This window comes from Coffea arabica, chromosome 1e, assembly GCF_036785885.1.
Source record: "Coffea arabica cultivar ET-39 chromosome 1e, Coffea Arabica ET-39 HiFi, whole genome shotgun sequence".
Classification (NCBI taxonomy): Eukaryota; Viridiplantae; Streptophyta; class Magnoliopsida; order Gentianales; family Rubiaceae; genus Coffea; species Coffea arabica.
Window position 1 is genome coordinate 15,085,536 of NC_092311.1, and position 21,616 is coordinate 15,107,151.

Below are 21,616 nucleotides of genomic sequence, written 5' to 3' on the forward strand. Positions count from 1 at the left end.
AGGTCGGTGTAGACACCAAATTTTTGACTTTATTTTTCATTATTAGTTTTATTGATATTTATTTTAGTTTGGTTTTACTAATCTCATTTTTAGACATTTTGGCATTAAAAAAAGGAAAAAAAGAGAAAAATGTTGAAAAATGAAAAATGATGAAAAAATGAAAAGAAAAATGAAAAATTGCAATTTTGCTGTTTATTATTTCTAGTTTATTCATTTTTATCCGATGTTAATTAAATTGTTGGTTTTCATTTAATTTTATCTCCATTTTGTTAAATTACTTTAAAAAAAAAGAGAAGAAAAAAAAAAAAAAGAAGAGACGATCCGCGGCATGCAAGCTGCATATTTTTGCAGCTTGCAAGGACAACCGCATGCCCCATCGGAGGGCTGGATTCTAAGGGATAGTAAGCCTTTCATCCTCACCATTGGGGTGAGGGTTTAGGAGCCTTGGGTTCCATATAAAAAGAAAGAATAGCAGCCGCAGCGAGGGGGGAGCATTTTTTGCAGTTGACGGCTGTAGGGAAAAGGCTAGAGAGAAGGAGCGAGAGAAGGAGCCCGGAAGTTCATATAAAAGCAAAACAGAAGGGCAGCCGCAAGAGGGGAGGATCGGGGAACCGAACAAAGAATCTGAGCGATGAAAGAACAGAAAAGAGTGAAAGGAAAGAAGGAAGGGCGGCTGGGGGTTTGAGTGGGAGAGTAGAGGTTCTGGCTACGGCAAAAGAAAAACACAAAAGGCCGAGATTGGAGAGAGGACTGGGGGTGACGGCTGAGAGCAGGGGTTTTGGAGGGGATAGAAAGAATCAAGAGAGCATCGAGGGGAGGCAGAGAGCCGAGAGATAGAGAGCTAAGAGTGAGGGGCGGCTGCTTGAGCAAAAAAGGAAACAACGAGAGAGAAAGCTGGGGTGGAGGAAGAGGATCTGAACCAGAAAAGGAAAAACGCAGGGAATTCCTCTGCGAAACCCGCAACAAAGCTGATCTTTCAGCATGCCTTCGCAAAGATTTTCTTCCTCGACCCAGCTTTATTCATGAAGCCACCAATTTCTGTTCAATCTACAAGGTGATGGGAGCGGTTTCTGTTTAGATATCTGGAGGGAAACACCACTGGAGGCTCATCAAATCTGGCCACAAACTGGCGCCTTCATCACTCTTGGAGCACCAGCGACGAAGCTTGCGACTTCATTTCTGGAGTCAGGGCGACTTACTGGAAGGCTCCCATGGTCAATCTACTTTGAAAACGGTTCAAGGTAACCTTAAGCTCTTCCTTGGGTATTAATACAATTTCTTTACGAGAATCCGAGACTGAAATGTAGGATTTCCGTGAGGTTTTTGTTTTTGGTTTGATGGACATGTTCTCTGGCTCTTATCTCATGTCGATTTTTGATGCCTCTCTGGTTGTGGTTCCTTTTGTGTTTGTGCAAATCCTGATGTTAGATTCAAGTAAAGGTTATACATTTTGCTATTTTAGAAGATGATTTTGCATGACTTGTTTGTTTGGTAATGAAACCAGAAAATTGTAGAAATTCTTGCCGAAAGTTTGCATGTTTGCTTTCTGAAAAGTTGTGCTTAAATCCAAAGAGTCTTACGTTTGAGAAGCATGAAAGTGTTTGAGGATTTGAATGTTTAAGTTTAAATGATGCTTAACTGTTTGCTCTCACATAATCTTTCTGCATCAAGGTCGAAAATCTCAGCTTTGTTGCAGCGAAATGTTGGTAAAAATGTTTTTTTCTGGTGGCTGAAGTTCTCGCATAGCCAAAATCATTTTTTAATTTGCTTATTGTTCTGAGTAATGCCACTACATGAACTTGCTGCTCTCTAGAATAGTAAGGTGTGTTGCAGCAATGGAGATTCCAACAATGGTAGACAGTGCTTGCAAAATGTTTGATTGCTTCGCTGTTCCATGATCAGTTTCGGTTGCTGGTTTTTTTTATGTCCAAATTCCTCTGTTGAGAGGTCAGAAATGTTGGAAAACTGGCCTTTATAGTCTAAGTCTTTGTTGTGAAGTTACTAGCTGTATTCGGGTGGAAAGAGTTTGCATAAACCAGTTTTGGCAAACCATTCTTTGCATCAAATCAAGATTGCTAAACCATTTGTGCATAAAATTCTTCAGCATTTGCATGTCTTTCCTTTCTATGTTTGGTTCAGGTGAATGTCAAAAATGTGTGTCATGTTGCTTAGATTAAGTGTTTGGATGTTGGGTGGAAAAGTTTTGATCAAATTTGTGTTGAGGTTGATATTTGCCTGCGAAAATGGAAGTTGCAGCGATGTTGTTTAGTTGCAGAAAGCTTCATCAGGAGCATTTCTTGTTGAAGAACAATGCATCGTGGCTTTGCATGAAATTTGCATGCAAAAATGTTCTAAAAATTGCACTTTGACCCCCCAAGTTCCCTTTTGTTTCACTATGACCCAATCAATTGAATGATTTTCTCAATTTGGTCCTTGGTAGCCTTAATTTTTGCAACTTCATTGCTTGTTTGTTTTAATTAGTTACTATACTTTGTTTCAATTTCACTCAAGTCATGACTTTAGGGGCTTTATGATCAAGTGAGCTTGTGTTTGCCTATTTCCTTTAATTTTCCCAAATAAATTGGTACCTTGACCATTTCTTTTATTTTGGAGGATAAATAAGTGATTTCACTTCATTGGGGCCCAATTGCAAGGGAGGTAACCTCTATCTCCTTGATTTTCATTTCTCCTATGTGATCCAACGTGCTAAGTGTGAATTGCATGTCTACGTTGCTTTCCTTGCCTTTCTTTAATTCCTTTCATTTATTTCATTTACTTTTGCCTTTTATTTAAGTTATTCATTATGGGGTATGTGTACACCTCTTGGCTTGTAATAGATAGGGCTTGGAGAGCATTTTGGTCCATTTTCCCCTTCCTCTTTTGTTTTAGTTAGCAAGTGTAATAGGTTCATTACTTGTTTTGGTTGCTATGTGTTAATTTGCTTTATTAGGCCCTTGCATCTAGTGAAGCATGCTAAGTGTTATGTGCTACGTGTTTATAAGTGATTCGCATGTCTACTCGCTTTTTATAGTCATGAATGAATGTGATGGATGAATGGACGTCACCACACTAGTCCAATGCTAGTTGTGGCCCCCTTTCCCGTCACCACACTAGTCCAACGCTAGTTGTGGTTCATTGTCCCGTTTTCCACTAGTCCAATGCTAGTAGGAAATTCTTAGAAAGGGCTAGTCCAACTCTAGACCCAATAGGCCGTTCCCCTTTCGTTAGTACATATTTGCATGTTCACTACATTTTCATGCATTTTTCTTAGTTTTTATCATTTGGCATGCTCCTCGAATCCCTTTTCCCCTCATTTTAAGGTTTTTGCATCTCATGCTAGGTATAGGGTACATTTGCTTGAGAGTCCCCTTTCGATAAGGGAAACGAGCGAGTGTGGCTACCCGATAGCCTTAGCACGCTAGTTTTTCCTTCCAATCAAAGGGAAAATTAAAGTCGCAAAGTTAGGAGTCATTCCCGTACCCGACTTGATGCATTCCTCTAGGTTCATACATTCTCATTCTTATTTCACTTTCTCACTCTCTTGTTCACATTTTCTCACTACTCATGTCCTTCTCAATGCAAATGCTATGCTCACACATTTTTTCCCCTTGTCGCTTGTCTTTCCACTTCACAAATTGCACCCAATTGCACTTATAAGTATCTACTATCATATTTTCATTCATTTGCACACACAAACACCTTTGTTTTCTCACACTTGCACACTTACACTTGAGTCCTCACTTGCATTAATCACGACTTCCATGATGAGCTTTCCTTATTGGCCACCACAATTCATGTGGTTGGGATCTAAAAGCCTCATGAGAAACATTTTAGGTTTAGGATTACACTTTTCTTTCCTTTTCACATCCATTAGTCATATCCAACATGCGATACATACCTTGGGTAGAAAAATTAGGAAAAGTAGGGCTAAGTCACGCAACTAGCTTTGGCTAGGGTGAGGGAGTGCCTTAGGCTTTGCCTTTGCCTTCTCCCTTATCAAATGTGACCCCCGATCCCTTTTTCTGGTTACGTAGACCTAAGAGTTCTTAAAAAGGGGTTTGTTTACTTTGCTTTTTTTCAAAAAACTCATTTTTGGGTGACTTGGTACACCCTAACTCCATACCAAGTGGCGACTCCATTTTTTATGCAAAAAACCCTTTTTGAACTCTGTTTGGCCAAATCGTCGCATTTTCAAGTCCCACGGCCTCTTATTTTCATTTTTCACACACGCACTACACACTTCCACACACCATATCGAAAAGTGAGGCGCGACAGTCGGAATGGAAAGATTTTTGGGAGAAGCCGACTTGATTACCTTTTGAGTAGAATTTTGAATGTAATTGATTAGTCGACTTATGGTGATTGTAATTATTGGGAGATTTGATGTATACTTTTGGAAACTTGAGATGTAAGATTTGAATATGCATTTAAGGAAGCGACTTTTCCTTATTTTGACTTTTATTAGTGGTTGTTTATCTTTAAGTTTGAATTAGACTTGTATCGAGTCCTAGCGAGAGGTAGGCAGACGTTCCGCCGATACCCTTGGGTTTGCCCTAGGGAGAAGTGGGGGCGTCATAGTTGGTATCAGAGTTTAGGTTTAAAGATGTATTTGGAAGATGTTTTAGAGGCTTTACTCTTGAAAATAGGGATTAGATAACTTGATTATACCTTAAGTTGATGTTTGAGTGGATTAGTGACTTTAAGTTTCTAACCTAGAGTTTGTGGTTATTTTATGGGAATGGAGAACAGAAATGGAGGTCATGCAAACGGCAATGGAGAGGCAAATGGTCATGTGAAGTCTCTTAGGCCTATCCAATATCGAGTGCTGGGTGGAGGACCTCGCGTCTGATACTCACCTTCCAATAGGTTCCCTCGTTGTCCTTGTAGGGAGACGCATACCTACCCTAATGACCTTGTGTTGTCCATTGATGATGAGTGTCGGCAGTTGGTGGTTACTAATAGGGCATTACTTCAGGAGATTGAGGAGTTGAACGCTATGGTAGATGCCCAGGGTACTAGGATCTTAGAGCTCGAGGTGACAGTGATAGATGAGTGGACTAGAGCTGATGCCGCTAGTGACGAGCTTCAGAGGACTAGGGCTCGACTGGTTAGGGTAGTCGAGGAGGTTCGGGATCAAATCGCTAGAATTTTAGTCGACACCACCATGTTGATAGAGGAGGTGATAGACGCTGTCGAGAGCCCGGTTCATGAGGGCACTCCTAAGGAGGAGCCTTTTGAGGAGGACCCAGAGGAGGAGGTCCAGTCTAGCGGTTCGGATGCGAACTAGGCTAGGATTGCTGAATCTTTTGATTTTTGTATCTGGGATTAGTTGGGGTGATGCTTGTAAAGCTCTTGTGTGACGCCCCCACTTCTCCTTAAGGCGAATCAAAGGGTATCGGCGGGACGCCTGCCTAACTTTCGCCAGGACTCGATACAAATTTAATTCAAACTTAAGGATAAATAACCAAATAATAAAAGTCGAAGTGAAGAAAGGTCGCTCCCTTAATGGAACATTCAAATCTTACATCATAAGTTACCAAAAGTACATCAACTTTCTCCAAAATACAACCACTAAAAGTCAACTAATCAATTACATTCCAAGATTCTAATCAAAAGTAATTGAGTCGGCTACTTCAAAATTCTTTCCATTCCGAGCTCCTGTTAAGGAAAACAAACTAATGAGGTGAGCGGACACTCAATGAGGCAAAGAAAAACAGCCAAACATATAGTTCAAATAAAAATTACACTTGTACAAGAATTAAAGCTATAAAGTTCAAGTAATTCACAACTAGCAATAAAACACACTCAATAAGGATACAGAATCTCTCAGGAGATAGATTCCACTTGCTTTGCCGAGACTCGATCCAATACCTCCACATGATGACACTCCGTCAATCGGGTAGGTATTAAGTCCGTAGAACTCCACTTACTTCACACTCCCGTTCACCGTTACACCCCCTGTTCCGGACCCACACTTCTTTTATATAAGGCGATACTACTCGAGTATGCCAAGCGAGAACTCTCAAATAAATCAAGCTTACGATTTTCTCATGGCTCACCGAGCTTCACAACCAATCCCATGCCGGCTCGAGTGGCAAGGTCGGCCAATGAGTTTGGGCGGCCCTCACTATTATAAGTAGAAGTCGATGAGCTTCACTCCAATCGACATTGATCCAAAATAAGTATAACTCACTAATGTAACACTTCACTTAATTCACTTAGCAGATTCACTTCACACAATTTAATTATAATTCACATAAAAGAGAATGAGTGCGATAAAGTACACACTCGTCTCGACAATTCCAAAATACTCAATTAATGAGGAACAATTTAAGCATTTAGCAACACTTCATACACTTGACACTCACCACTTTAAAACAAGTGAGTAAAGAAAGTCTTTAGTGATCCGTTCCGAGATTCTCCTCAAGACCCTCTTGAGCGCTTGAAGAAAAATGACCAACAATCACTCTTATACATTCACAACCCCTTATCAATCAAGGTAGAATGTGCACTTGCTTAAAATTAAGACAATGTCTTAAAAGAACTTCACTCTATTGAAATTCAAGATTCAAAAGTGAGAGTTCAAAGTCACAAGGGAGAACTCGTATCCCCCATGAAATCGGATTCAAAATGAACTATCAATATGAAAAGGAAATGAAAAGTTCTTAAAAACTCATTTCCTAAGAAATCAAGAATTTCAGCTTTGCGCGATAAACTTGGTAAAATCAGATCTTGAGTTTCGTATTTCCAAAAATGGGAAACTTTATGCTGTTGGAAACTAGATCCAAAGTACTAAAAGTTCCCAGAAGACACTTTTCCAAGGTTACCAACAGAAAGTATTCATTTTTCAGCTCAAAGTTGCTGATTCAAGAAGGCAAGGCAGAATCAGTCTTGGTTTTTGGCGATGTTTGAAAATTCGGCAAAATTCACAGAAAATGAATTGGTCTCTGAAATTTATAACACAATAAGAGTCACGATTAAAGTTTCAAACACAGCAAGCGGAACTAAATTCAGAGTTTTGAGCAACAAAATATAATAGTTTAAAGTCGGTTGATTTTCACGACCTGATCAGTGAATTTCCAGATTTGAAGAGCAATCTTTGGGGCATCATTTGGATATTGAAATGGTATTAAAATTATGCCAAATTTGGTACACTTAAACCTCCATATATGTAATACCTCTCTATCAAAATTTAGGTAAAAAATTGTACAGGAAGGTAGTTAACAAAATGACCAAAGTTGGTGAAATTTTCAAAGCTAATCTGCCATCCTATTTCTCTTTCTTTTTCAAAAGTTTTGTCCAACGAAATCAGCCCCAATTTGCTCCATTTTCGAAACCAACATTTAATAAGCAATTTATGGTTAAATGACACTAAAATTTTTGAAATATAACATCCCAAAATAGACTTGGCCATTCGATCAACAGAAAAGGGAAAATTTCCCAGTCTCTAGCTTTAGCGCGGTTTCGAAATCAAGCCATAACTAACTCTATACAACTCCAAATTGAGAATGGTTTATGGCGTTGGAAACTAGGTTCAAAATGATACAATTTATCAGAAGATATCATTTTGAAAATCTTTTCAGAAGTGGGACAAAATCGAGCCACAAAGTGTAGCTTCCCAATTTCATTCGAATAGACAATCAAAACAGAACAGCCGATTTTCCGACTCGCTATGGATCACTCAAAATGAACTAGCGGGGGAGTTTTATACCATTAGAAAGCTCTGAATGTCTAGTTTTGAATGCTGCTAATGGCATTTAATTTCGACTGTTGCACAGAAAGTTATGTTCAGACAAAGGACCCCTGTCCGGGTACCCTGCTATACGTTTTCCAGATTTGAATCTTTATCAAAACTTAAGTTTTGTGCAACCATTCGATACGTTTTTTGAAAGGCACTTTGTACACACAATATACAACATATATACATCTATTTCATAGCCAACCAAGAATCAAAATTTTGAAATAAAAATAGAACAACATGGATTGAATTTCCGGCCAGCTTGCCTTCACAACTTTCTTTCGATTTCTCTCCACTTTCTAACCATAATCATCTCATTCATCACATAAACAACCATAATCAAACAATCAAGCCTCAAGTCAGTTACCTAGAGGTCTCATCAAGTCAGCTAGCCTATAATTTAAAGCGAAATAAATGGTTCCTCAAGTCCGCTAGCCTATAACACGGTTAGGGTTTCGAACCCATGAAGATTAACCGCTGAACTTTGAAGAAATGGGAAGATTAAAGAGATGAAGTGATTACCCTTGGAACCCTAGATGAATACCAGATTTTTCACCGAAAATCCACAAGATTGCTTCTTGTTCCAAGATAGAGTGGTACTCCAAGTAGTATGCGATTTGGTGGAAGATTTGTGAGTGAAATGAAGTTAGATGGAATGGAGTTTTTCTTTCCTTCTTCCTTGTGAGGGTTCGGCCGAATGGAGAGGAGAAGAGAGAGTGTTTGAGGGTTGTGGTTTGTCTTGGAAGATTGGAGGGAAAAGTAGGCATTAAGCTTGCCAAAAGTCAACTTTGAATAGTTGTCGAAATAGTGTCGTGCACTACCACTTTCTCGTTTGATACAATCATGCACTAATTCTTCAATGTAATTCCTTTAATACTATAATTTCTCACTCTTACTAGTCTAATATTAATTTCTCAAATCTCCACTTAGTCGTTCTAGCACGATTTACGCGAACTTTCGACTCGCACGTGATAAAGTGAAATTTAAGGGCAATTCATGCAACTAAAATATAATTAACTAACTCTAAGGCAAATAATTATAAAAATGACTATTTTAAGAAATAAAACATGAGTCCTAACATCCTCTCCCCCTTAAAGGAATTTCGTTCCCGAAATTCATACCTTGATCTGGAAATAGGTATGGGCACTGCTTTCGAATCTCCTCCTCTACTTCCCAAGTTGCTTCTTCTACTCCGTGATTTCTCCAAAGGACTTTCACCAAAGGGATTCGCTTATTCCGTAGTTCCTTCACCTTACGATCCAGAAGCTTTACTGATCTCTCCTCATAAGTCTGTGTCTCATCAATGTCAATATTTTTCGGTTGTAGTACATGAGACGGATTTGGATGATATTTCTTGAGCATAGATACGTGGAAAATGTTATGAATCCGAGATAAACTTGGTGGCAGTTCCAACTTATAAGCCACGTTTCCCACACGTTGAAGTATCTTATAAGGCCCTACGAATATAGATTGCAACTTCTTTCCTTTGCCTGCCATCAAACTTGCTTTTAAAGAAGTGATCTTAAGGAAAACTTGATCTCCAACCGCAAATTCTAAATCCTTCATTCGATTGTCTGCATAGCTCTTTTGACGACTCTGTGCGCGAATCCTCTGGCTTATTAATTTCACCTTTTCTCGTTCCTCTTCAATCCAAGGCACTGAAGTTGGGTCTAAGATCTTTCTTTCACCTATTTCATTCCAACAAATCGGAGATCTACACTTCCGGCCATAAAGTGCTTCATACGGAGCCATTTGAATGAATGAATGGAAACTATTATTATATGCAAACTCCACCAATGTCAAGTACTTACTCCAACTCTCTCCAAAATCCAAAATACAGGTTCTCAACATGTCCTCAAGAGTCTGAATTGTCCTCTTGGACTGTCCATTAGTCTAGGGATGGTAAGTAGTACTAAAACTCAACTTGGTTCCTAGTATTTCTTGCATCTTCTGCTAGAACCGAGAAACAAACCGAGGGTCTTGCTCGGATACAATACTTACTGGAATTCCATGTAGTCTTATTATCTCATCCAAATATAGCTTCGCTAATTTCTCCGATGAGTACTTCATACTAATCGAAAGAAAATGAGCAGATTTGGTCAATCTATCTACTATTACTCAAACAACATCGTGACCTCTTTGTGTTCTTGGCAATTCAGATACAAAATCCATAGTGATATTTTTCCATTTCCATTGGGGTATCTCTAAAGGTTACAATAGGTCAGATGGTTTCTGATACTCGGCTTTAACCTGCTGGCAAATCAAACAAGTCTGGACAAATCGAGCAATTTCCTTCTTCATGTTCTCCCACCAGTACAAACTCTCCAACTTTTGGTACATTTTATTCCTTCCAAGATGTACCGTGTACTTAAAACGGTGCACTTCTTCTAAGATTTCCCTTTTTAGCTTTTCATCCTTTGGCACCACTATGCGATTCCGAAACCTTAGCACGTCATTTACTCCCAAATTAAAATCTGACTTTTCTCCCTCATTAACTTTCTCCAACCACTTTTGTACTTCAGAGTCCTTCTCTTGAGCTTCCTTGATACGTTCCAACAGAATGGATTTCACGACAATGTTTCCAAGAATCACTTTTCTCGGTTCGAGACAAGGATTCCAAGCACTAACCTCTTCCAACAAGTGCAATTCTTTAATCATCAATTCTGCCACTTGCACTTGAAGACTTAAAGCATCTGCTACCACATTAGCCTTCCCTGGGTGATAATTTATCGTGCAATCATAATCCTCTAAAAATTCCATCCATCTACGTTGTCTCAAACTCAGCTCTTTTTGGAAAAATAAGTACTTAACACTCTTGTGGTCGGTAAAAACTTCAAACGTCACTCCATAGAAGTAATATCTCCACTTTTTCAATGCAAATACTACAGCTGCTAACTCCAAATAGTGAGTTGGATAATTTCTCTCGTGCAGTTTTAATAGAGGCATACGCAATCATTCTTATCATTCTACATGAATACACACCCAAAACCTTCTTTGGAAGCATTTGTATAGACCACAAAGCTATCCTTTCCATTAGATAAAGCTAATACAGGTACCCTTGTCAATCGTCTCTTTAACTCTTGAAAACTTTCTTCACACTTAGGGCTCTATATAAATTTTTCACTTTTCTTAGTCAACTCAGTCATGGGTCCAGCAATCTTAGAAAAATCTTTGATAAACCTCCGATAATACCATGCGAACCCTATAAAATTTCGAACTTCAATCGATTAATTGAGGGACTTTAGACCTTTATTTTTAGACTATTAAGAGTGAATAATAATAGTATCAATGGAAGTGCATTAGAGGTTTAGTGCACAAGTGAAACAAATCCAAGAAGAAACAGGTACGAAATGTGCGCGTACGCACACTATTCTTAGTTGACTTTTGGAGTAATTTTGGCCACAAACTCTTAAGCTTCTTAAGGAAGCCTCAACCATCAGCCAACAACTCTCCTTTCTCTTTCTCAAGCAGCTGTGCATCACCAAGGAGAAGAAGACCAAAAAATTTCTTCATCTCATCTCACTTTCTTGCACCAAATCCTCTCAAATTCATACCACAACTAGCAAATAACTTGGAGATCATCTTGAGCTAGGAAAGGAGATTCATTCTCACGGTTTTCTTGAGCTTCATTCTCACTGTTTTCTTCATCATCTAAGGAGGTAGCTAATCATCTAACCCTTGAATCTTAGCTTTTGTAAGTTAAATTACACTTAGAAGCTTGTAGCTTCATGTGGGTAGTTTTGGATTGTTGAAAATCATGTGAGTGGGCTCTATGAAATCCCACAATGGACTTGATGATCTGATTTGATGAGTTTGGATGTTATTTGTGTTGATTAAGTGTTAATCTAGTGGATTTAAGTTGAAAGAGTGAAAAGAAAATCAAAGGAAGTGATGCATGTTGAAGGGCCGGTTCTGCCCTGCCTTTGCCGCTTCTCTAGGTGCAATTTTTTGTGGTTAAATTGACTTGGTTTCGATGTAGTTATGTTGTATAGGTTGTCTGGAAAGTTTCCACTAAAAATCACTTGATTTGGTTGGCCAAAAGTTGAATTTTCGAAATGGTTTCATGGCTGGAAAACGTGTCCAGAGTTGCTCTGGCAGTGAATTTCAAATGACTATAACTCTTTTCTCCGATGTCGAAATTGAGTACCGTTTGTGGCATTAGAAACTAGACACTTCCATTTTCTAACGGTATAAAATGAATCCCCTGATCCCACTTGAGTGAACCGTACCAGCCTTTCAAAGTCACTTGTCCAATTTCTCAGCTGTGTTAGAGAGCCTGTTAAGTACTGCAAATTGTTGCTTGAATATGAGCTATTTATGGACAGAATTTTAAAACAATTCCTTCTGTGAAATTGTATACTTATGAATGTAGTTTCCGTCGCCACTAACCACAATCAATTCCAAGTTGAATTGAGTGAGTTGTGGCCGAATTGCAAAACTATCTCAGTGATGGAAAACCCTCTTTTTGGCTAGTGGAATGCCTTAATTTGAATTGGGACTTGTTATTTTGAAATTCTTGGTGTTAACTACCTACCAAATATATGTTGGATGTTTCTTAGACTTTTTCTTCATAAATGAACCATGTTTGAGATGATTTCGTTGGCCAAATGTTTGAAAACGAAAAACGGAAGCTTGAAGACAGATTTGTCTTCGGATTCCCTTGAACTTTGGTAGTTTAGTTAACTATCTTCCCTTTTGAATTTTCAAGTGAAATTTGACAGAGGAGTAGCTCTTATATGGTAGTGTAATTATACCAAATTTGGTGCTATTCCAAGTGTAACGACCCCACTTCTCCCTAGGGCGAACCTAAGGGTATCGGCGGGCCGCCTGCCTAGCTCGCGCCAGGACTCGAAACACAAAACTAATAAAATGATATTAAACCAAAAGAGAACTGTCTATAATATAAACAACCACCACAAGTTCTATTTACATCTTCAAAAGCATCAAGTCAAACCTCTCTAATATACTATGACAACAACCAGTAGAAGGTAGACCCTAAGGAGGGTCCTTATACAAACCACCAAAACAAAAACAAACATCCTAACTGTCCAACTATTACAAACGAGACCTAACTATACTAACGGCAGAGTCCCAAAGTTCCCCGCGTCGTCCCCTGCTAAGGAAAACAAAGGAAACGGGGTAAGCTAGAAGCTTAGTAAGTAAACAGGGGTAAAAACGTAAATTTCACGTAACCACATTTACACAGTAGGAGTAAAGCAAAAGCAGAAAAGTAACATCACATAATAAGGATACAGGTGGCTCCAAAGCAAATTCATGTGCCATGTATGACCTCCTGCCGACACTCCGTCGACCACACATAATGGTCCGTAGAACTTCACTTGTACACCCACCGACACCTTATCACCCTTACTGGCCAGTCACCTCACAAACTTGCCCGGGTGAACGAAATCACAAACTTGAGCTTGAGTCACAAGCTCGGGTCACAAACTTGGTTCACAACTCGGTGAACCGGATTCACAAACTTGGTGACCTCAGACTAAGTTGGACTGACTTCGACCAAGCCCTAACCGGCTCGAATAGTCCATCTAGGTCACGAGATCGGGCACCAAACTCACAAACGTCACAAAATTATTCAAAAGTCACCCCGAGCCACAAGCTCAAGGGGTTGAGTTCCAAAATGAGTCACATACATATGTCATGTACAAATATGTGCACAAATTCGGGTTTAGGTCGAGTGCGATAAAGTACACCCTCGCCTAGATACCCTTTTCATGTATATCGAAACACATAAGCAACTAACACACAAAAGCGGCCTGAATACTTACTCAAAATACCAAAAGTAGTACTAAAGCAAAATCGCTTCGCGCGTTCGCTAGTAGTGGGCCCCACCGGCTCCGCCTAGCTCACCACTATCTGAAATAGAAGATTTTATCACATTATATCACTAACGACTACAAACAGATCCAAAACAAGCAAAACGGCAAAAATCGGCACATGTAAGTGCGGAATCGGCAAAAGGGCGCACGCACTCGCGCGGAACGGCAAACGGAAACGGCCAAATCGGCCATCTCAAACCGTTTTGATCAAAAGTTAAGCTAGAAATATCGGATCAAGGTGAGCGAGACACCGTTTCGAAGCTATGAGGAAGGCCTACAATTCTCATGAAGACACCTTGAACTAGATCCGAATCAACACAAGTCGAAATCATGGAAAACGGTACCAGAAGTTTGCATTTTGAAGGACAGTCAGGGTCTGTTTACTGGACCATAACTTCTAGCTCACAAGTCCAAATCAGGAAATTCCAAAGGCATTAGAAAGCTGAGACATAAGGCTAAAACTTTGATGTTTTGGCCAAGACCTGAATCCACTCAGAACAGAACGAAAATTGAGTGTCAAAGTACCCGTCAGAACTGTCCAGATACAAGGCAGTTCTGACGATCAATCTTGTTTTGGTCATAACGGAAGCTACGGAACTCGGATTTCGACGCACTTTATACCGTTTCGAAGCTGAGACCAAGATCTACATTTCTTATGAAGGAGTTGACACCCAGATTGTAACAGCCCCACTTTCCCCTAAGGCGAACCAAAGGGGTTAGCGAACTGCCTGCCCAGCTCTCGCCAGGACTACGGATCAGATTAGAGCTATCTATTGCGATCCGGAACTTACAAACGAGCGTACACAGGTCAAAATGGTAAAATAACCCAAAATAAAAAAATGAAATCCGGAGTCGGTCATGAATAGTAACCGATCCGTCAAAACCCAACCGAAAGAGCACGCAAACATTCACATCTGAACTTTAGCGATTACAATCCAAAAGGACATACAAAAGTTTTCAAAAGTTAATACATATACACGGTTTGCCAAATCAAAAGAGAAAACGCCCCAAAAGTATACTTAGGGTTTTAATACATGAGCTATACAAAAGATATGTTCAACTAGCTCAATTTGGCAGCCATTTGTCAAATCCAGACCAAAAGTATTTATTTTTCCTGTAAGTAAAACAAAAGGAACAGAACGGGGTGAGCTTGCGCTCAATGAGGTACCAAACATATAGCAATAAAATCATGGCATTTCACGTTTAGCAAATCAAATCAAGTACACATGCCAGATATAAAGCAAAAGAACCAATGATTCAAATCAGAAGGATACGGGTGGCTCTCAGGAGCCAAATTTCCAGTGCAGTGCTTGATCTAAACCGGTTGACTCTCCGTCAACGCATATAGAACCAACGCGTCCGTAGACCCCTCTTTACACCGAATTCCGTCCACCAAACACCCCTTTACCGGGCCCGCTCACCTCAACCGAACAGAAATGGTAATACTCGAGTATACTGGAATCAAGGGTCTCAATACCCAAAATCCCCGAACAGACTACCGTGGTTCGTTATCTAATCGTCCAGGCCCTTGCCGGCCCGACTCGAATAACTTAGCCACAGGATTGAGCTCATAGGTCATAGAAATCCGAACAGATGCAGACACAGATAACAGATTCAGATACAGATACAGAATAGCAGATTCAGATAGCAGATTCAGACGGCAGATTCAGATAGGCACTCAAAATTGGCATATGGACAGACAAGAGAACGAGTGTGATAAAGTACACCCTCGTCTCAAACAAATTAAACAAATTGCAGAGCAGAAATCAAGTTAAACAGCAATGGAGGGGAGTGGTACACTCACCGGCTCAACTTCAAAAGTTTTCACTTCAGATTGGCCTTAATCGCCAAGAAACCCTAAAATAACCAAAATAAACCAATTGAAGGTTTTACTTCCAGAATCGAGTAAACAGAATGCACATGTGAGGCTCGACTACACGTCGTACGCCTTGCCAAATAAATACTAGTGCAAGAATGCAAAAACACGATTCCCTTGGAAACGAAAAGGTAGCATGAAGACCTAGGCGCAAACAACCCAAAAGCCCTTTCATTTCTACCAAAAGGCAAATCCAACTTAAAAGAACCAAACGGCCTAGAAAATCGGGCAGCACTTCCCCTAAATTTCTTACTTTTCCAGCCATTAAGGCTTCATTATTTCCTCAAATCAGCCCCAACATTTCACACCAAAGGTCATCTCATTTCCCAAAAGCCGTACAGGGCTCAAAGTGGTACAAGTACAAAAGTTAGCTAGGAAACAACCAAAATGAAAGCAAGCCCTAAGAGAGACTCGACGACGAGTCATAAAACAATGCTGAACACAACCCCAATAGGGTCTCATATGCATAAATAAGCATGATAGCAAACCAGAAATTAGAAATAGCATTAGTCTTGGCCCCAAATAGAAAAACTGTTTTGCCCTTATTTTGCGGTAATGGCGTCAAATTCACTACGATTATCGGATGGGGGTGTAAGACCCACCGTTTCGAAGCCAAGAAACAGAGCTACAACAATGTAGAAGGTCACTCAATCCAGTTCCTAACACAACTAGGTCAAATATGCAAAATACTATACCAGAATTCCCAAAACAGGTTTGCAAATCACACAAAACTGTAATTACTATAACTCAGTCTATACAAGTCCAAATGCCGAAATTCCAAAGGCATATGATAGCTAAGACATCCAGTAACATTTCATCAGAAGAAACCAACTTCAAAATCGAAACCAAATCCAGTCAAAATAGGCAATTACTATCGCAGTTCCGCACATTCTGTTCACCAAAAACAGCAACAGTAAAAACGGCATAACTCTCTCTATACTACTCCAAATGCCCTGAAATTTTTCAGGCACTTAATACTCACAAATACCTACAACTTTCATGTTTTGAGGAAAGTCCAATTCGGCCGCTAGCTATGACCTAAAATTTCGGACAGAATAGGGGTTCATGAACCCTAACTTTTCACAATTCACTTCAAATCCAAAATTGGTTGCATTTATCAACAATTCACACCCACTAGAGTCAAAGCCCCTTATTACCAACCATCAAAAACAACCATACCATCAAAATCATATGAAACCAGAAAATTCATCATAAAATGGAAAACTTCACTAAATCAAGCCAAACCAAGAAATAAATCATATATTCCAACACTCAAGCCACTTCTAAGCATACTATAACCATCATTAGGTGTAGTAGAGGTTCAAGCATCACTTACCAAGTATCAAGAGATGTAGAGAGGTGTTGGCCACCTTAGAGCTTCAAACAAACTTCACTAATACCCTTACTATCACTAGAAGGAAAGATTGTATGGAGTAAAAACTAAGTTAAACACTTGATTTGGTGGATTTGGACAAGTTGGAAGCTTGAAATGTTGAAGAATTTTCTTCCTTCTTGCAAGTGAGAGGTTCGGCCACAATGAGAAGAAAAATGGTGAATTTTGTGATTTTTTTGAGATATATAATCCTTTGGTCAAAAAAGTCAAAAATGTGAATAGTATTTCTTAAGTCAACTCCAATGATCTTGTGACACTTGTCACTATCATAAACGCATTCCTATCCTTTCTTTTCTCTCTCTCATCAATCAAATCTCACTCTCTACTTATCTCTTAACACCCGATAAATTTTTCACAGTATCCGAAACTTAACCTTATTGGCCGAATTTTTCCGAACTTTTCGCACTAGTGGGTCCCACATCCAATAGATAATCTTAATTTTCTAAAAATTCACCAATGCTAGAAAAAAACATCTAAAAACTATAATTGCTCATAAAATTCACCAGGAAAATATTTCTAAGCCAGAAAATGCAAAAAAATTATGTAATTAAGGGGTAATAAACCCTAGGAAAAATATTAGGGTTTTACGGGTTCTCACACAGATCGTACGGAATCAAAACGGAAAACCCACGGTCAGAAGCTGAAATTCAAAACGTACACAAACTAATGTCTAAAACAGGCCTGAGTGTTCTGTCTATAACTCAGAATACGCTAATCCGTTTGACCTGAAATTTTACAGAAATATTCAGGACTTAAGGGGCTACAATGTTGAAGAAGGAAACTTTGTCCAGTTTTGAAGGTAACAAGGTCAAAAATGCAAGACACTATACCAGAATCGCAAAACAGGTTCACAAACCGTATTCTAGTACAAACATCATAACTCAGCCTACACAAGTCCAAATCCAGAAATTCCAAAGCCATCCGAAAGCTTAGAAACAGGGCTACATTTCATCAGAAGACATCAACACCCAAATCCAAAACAATTCCAGGCAAAACCACCCATTTCAGACGCAGTTCTAACATCCCGATGAACCCAGAACAGCAATAGTAATTTCGGCTTATCTCATTCTACACTACTCCGATTGACCTGAAATTTTGTAGGCACCTCTAAAATGTCATTCCCTACAAATTTCATGTTTTAAGAAAAGGCCAATTCGGCCTCTATCTAGGACCAAAAATTTCGGACAGAATGAAGAACCAAGAACCCTAATTTTCCAGAATTTCTTCCAAAACAGAAATTGATTGCAATTATCAATCATTTACACCTACTAGAGTTATTAGCCATCAATTCCAACCATCATAGATAACCACAACATCATGATCACAATTAAACCAGAAAATTCATCAATAAATTGAAAACTTCATCAATTCATCCAAAAGCAAGAAATAACCACAAAATTCATCACTTTAACTATCACTAGGCATCAATTAAGCTTCATTAGATGAAGGAGAAGGTTCATTCATTACTCACCTAGTAAAACAAGAGAGAGAGAGTTGCTTGACACCTTAGCTTCTCCAAACACTTCACCAAACTACTAACTAACACCAAATGAAGAGATGTTATGGAGTAGAACCAAGTTTATGTGATTGTTTTGGAAGATTTGAGCTAGATGGAAGCTAGAAATGGGAAGAGTTTTCTTTCTTCTTTGCTCAAGAGAGAGCCGGCCATGGAGGAGAAGAAAAGAGTGAATTTTTGTAATTTTTTTGTGAGATATTTAACTAAATGGTAAAAAGTCAAAAGGTAAATAGTTGTCTAACAAGTCCAACCAATGAGATAGTGACACTTGTCACTCCATTCAAAGCATCTCTATCCTTTTATTCTCTCTCTCAACAATCACATCACAACCTCTACTTATTTCTTAACACCCGATAAATTTTACACAGTATCCGAAACTTAACCTTATTGGCCGAATTTTCCCAAACTTTTCGCACTAGTGGGTCCCACGTCCGATATACGTTCTTAATTTCTCAAAACCTAACCGATACTTGAAAAATCATCTAAAACCTATATTTACTCAGAAAAATTATCTGGGGAAATTTCCAATAAAAAAAATGTAGAAAAGGCGGGCGATTAAAAACCCGAAACCACCCCACCGATTAACGAATAACCCTCATATCAGCTTACGAACGGACTGGGGCCTTACACCAAGTCCATTTCAATGCCCAACTGAAGTCTCAAAGATTGTGTTTCAAATCTGAAAAATTGCCCAATGGTCGTCATTATGAACCAACTTTGAGCAGCTATATCTTGGCCTCAAAACTCCGATTCTTGTTCTGTTTGTTGTGTTTTAAACTTTGATTGTCACTCTAATTGAGTTTCAAATTTCATAGGCTAGTTCACATTCTGTGAATTTTGCCAAATTTCCAAAGTTTGCCAAAAACCAACCTCGAATCTGTCTTGGAAGTGTAAGTCAGTAATTTTAAGCCAAAATTTGAGTGTCTTCCATTTAAAATCATGGAAAAGTGTCTTCTAGGAACTTTTAGTACTTTGGAAGTAGTTTCCAATGATACCAAGTTTTCCAATTTTTGACCTATGGAGTGTAAGATACGATTTTTCAAAGATTACACCTCAAATCTGGAATTTCTGAACTTGAAGGGAATTGAGTTTTTAGAAACTCTCCATTTCCCTTCGATATTGCTTGACCATTTTACAATTGATTTCAAAGATGAAAATCAGTTTTCCTTGTATTATTAAACCCCACTTTTGAGCCTTAATTTACGAGTAATTAAGGCTCTCTTTCATGATATTTTCTTAGATTGTACAAGTGTACAATCTCTTTCTTGTTAATAAGGGGTTTAAAAGTGATAGTGTGTAATTGTAAATTATTTGCTCAGGCACTCAAGGAGACCTTCAAGAGGATCTCACAAGGGACGCCTAAATACTTGATTGTGCACCACTCTTATTTTGACTAGGTGAGTGTCAAGTGCATGACTTGATGTATTTACTGGATCTATCTTGCTTATATGCGTGAATGTTACTTGATAGGACGAGTGTGTACTTTATCGTACTCACTCTCCTTTACTTGAATTTTACTTGGATTAAACTTGATTTTTTTTAAAGTCGATTGGAGTGAATCTTTCGTGTGCATGTCGTGTTATCGTGTGTGTCGTGCGTGTTGTGTTGGCGAGTGGAGTGAACCTCCTCGACTTATGGGGATGCCCAATTCTCTTAGCCAATCTTGCAACTCGAGCCGGCATGGGCTTGGTCGAGAAACTTGATAAACCAAGAGAATAACAAAACACAACTTGATCTTTTGAGATCTTGTTTGGCTTACTCGTGGAATATCGCCCTTTTCGTGCGTGTTCTTAAAACAAAACTTGATCTCTTGAGGTCTTGTTCGGCATACTCATCGAGTATCGACCTTTTCGTGCGTATTTGGTTACGGATCCGAGAGGGTGGAATGATGGATGGATGAAGTAATAAGTGAAGTTTCCACAAACATAATACCTACCTGAATGATGGATTGTCATCACGAGGGGGTATCTATGACGGCCCCACCTCCTCCTAAGGTGAACCAGAGGGTTCGGCAGACCGCCTGCCCAGCTCTCGCCGGGACTCAGTCAGTCACTACAGTCCTCAAATAAATTACAATATAAATCTCAAATAGTACATCGAATTCTCCAATAATTACATGTCATAAGCGAAGCGGAAACAATTCCCAACTATACATAAAATGATTCCAAATCCAAACTGTACAAGATATATGCCATCCAGCCACGTGAATAAGTACTACAATTCTTCCTTCGTCACGAGCCCTGTGGAGGGGAATAAAATATTTTTGGGGAGAGCTAGAAGCTCAGTGAGTAACCAATAAAAGCAGTCATCAAATCAGTTTCTCAATAGTTCATTTCAATGATGTCATGAATCAGTAATCAAATATACGTTTATTGCTCTGGTGAGCCAGTGAAATCATTGCACTTAAACACCCAACGCTCAAATAGATCACTTAACGTTAAACAATAAGGGGGAGCAACGTTGGTGCTCCAGATCATGTCATGAACAATAAACAGGGTGGAGACGTTGGTGTTCAGCACAAGACTCCCCAAGAACTCATTAAAGCCAAATCATGTCATGAACTCACATGCAAGCACGCATGATATGCAGTCGAGTAAATAACGTAAGAAACATTTCAAAAGTACTTGAGAAATAGTTGAGGGTCACTCACCTCCACGGCTCAGAAACCATCCATCATATATCATTACCTTGCCCGAGTCCAAGCCCTAATCACAAACTCAAAGCAATCATACATTCTCAAAGTTCGTACAGCATTTCCCCATAAATGCTTCATTTCCAACCCACAATATATCACCAATCACACATACGGTTAATAAGCAATAAAATGCATCCAATTTGGCCATAATATCCCTCAATCAAAGCTAATTAGAAGCTTAAGAGCCACCATTAGAAAAATCCCCAATTAAACCCTAGAAACCGGAATTCATTCCCTCAAGCGTAAATTTTCCGCAACGATCGCAATTAACGTATAAAAGTTTCGTTTAACACCTTTCGGCACAATATCCATAACTGAAACTGCCCTTATCGGATTGAAACGAATCTTATAGCGTTTCAAAGCCAAGACATAAACCTACAATTCTTATGAAGACCTCCAAGGCCAAATCATACATTTTCATGGTCAAAAATAGAAAACTCCACGAAAACAGAAATCTGGGCGCGGAACAGGGTTCATGGGCAGTCAAGGGTATTTCGGTCATTTCACATGCTACAGTGCTCAGATTGAGCTGAAATTTCTCAGGCAGCTAGTTAACACCAT

The 21,616-nt window shown here is 39.2% G+C and overlaps 1 protein-coding gene across 1 annotated transcript; it reads right to left on the reverse strand.

Moving 5' to 3' along the window:
* Positions 1–8,812: 8,812 nt before the first annotated feature.
* Positions 8,813–9,304, reverse strand: LOC140016231 (uncharacterized). Its single transcript, XM_072069710.1, has one exon. The coding sequence runs from the start codon at positions 9,302–9,304 to the stop codon at positions 8,813–8,815; it is 492 nt and encodes a 163-aa protein (XP_071925811.1).
* Positions 9,305–21,616: the final 12,312 nt, after the last annotated feature.

Bases quoted from the DNA above. Each gene is read 5' to 3' on its own strand.
- LOC140016231 (XM_072069710.1), bottom strand. From the start codon at position 9,304: ATGAAGGATTTAGAATTTGCGGTTGGAGATCAAGTTTTCCTTAAGATC.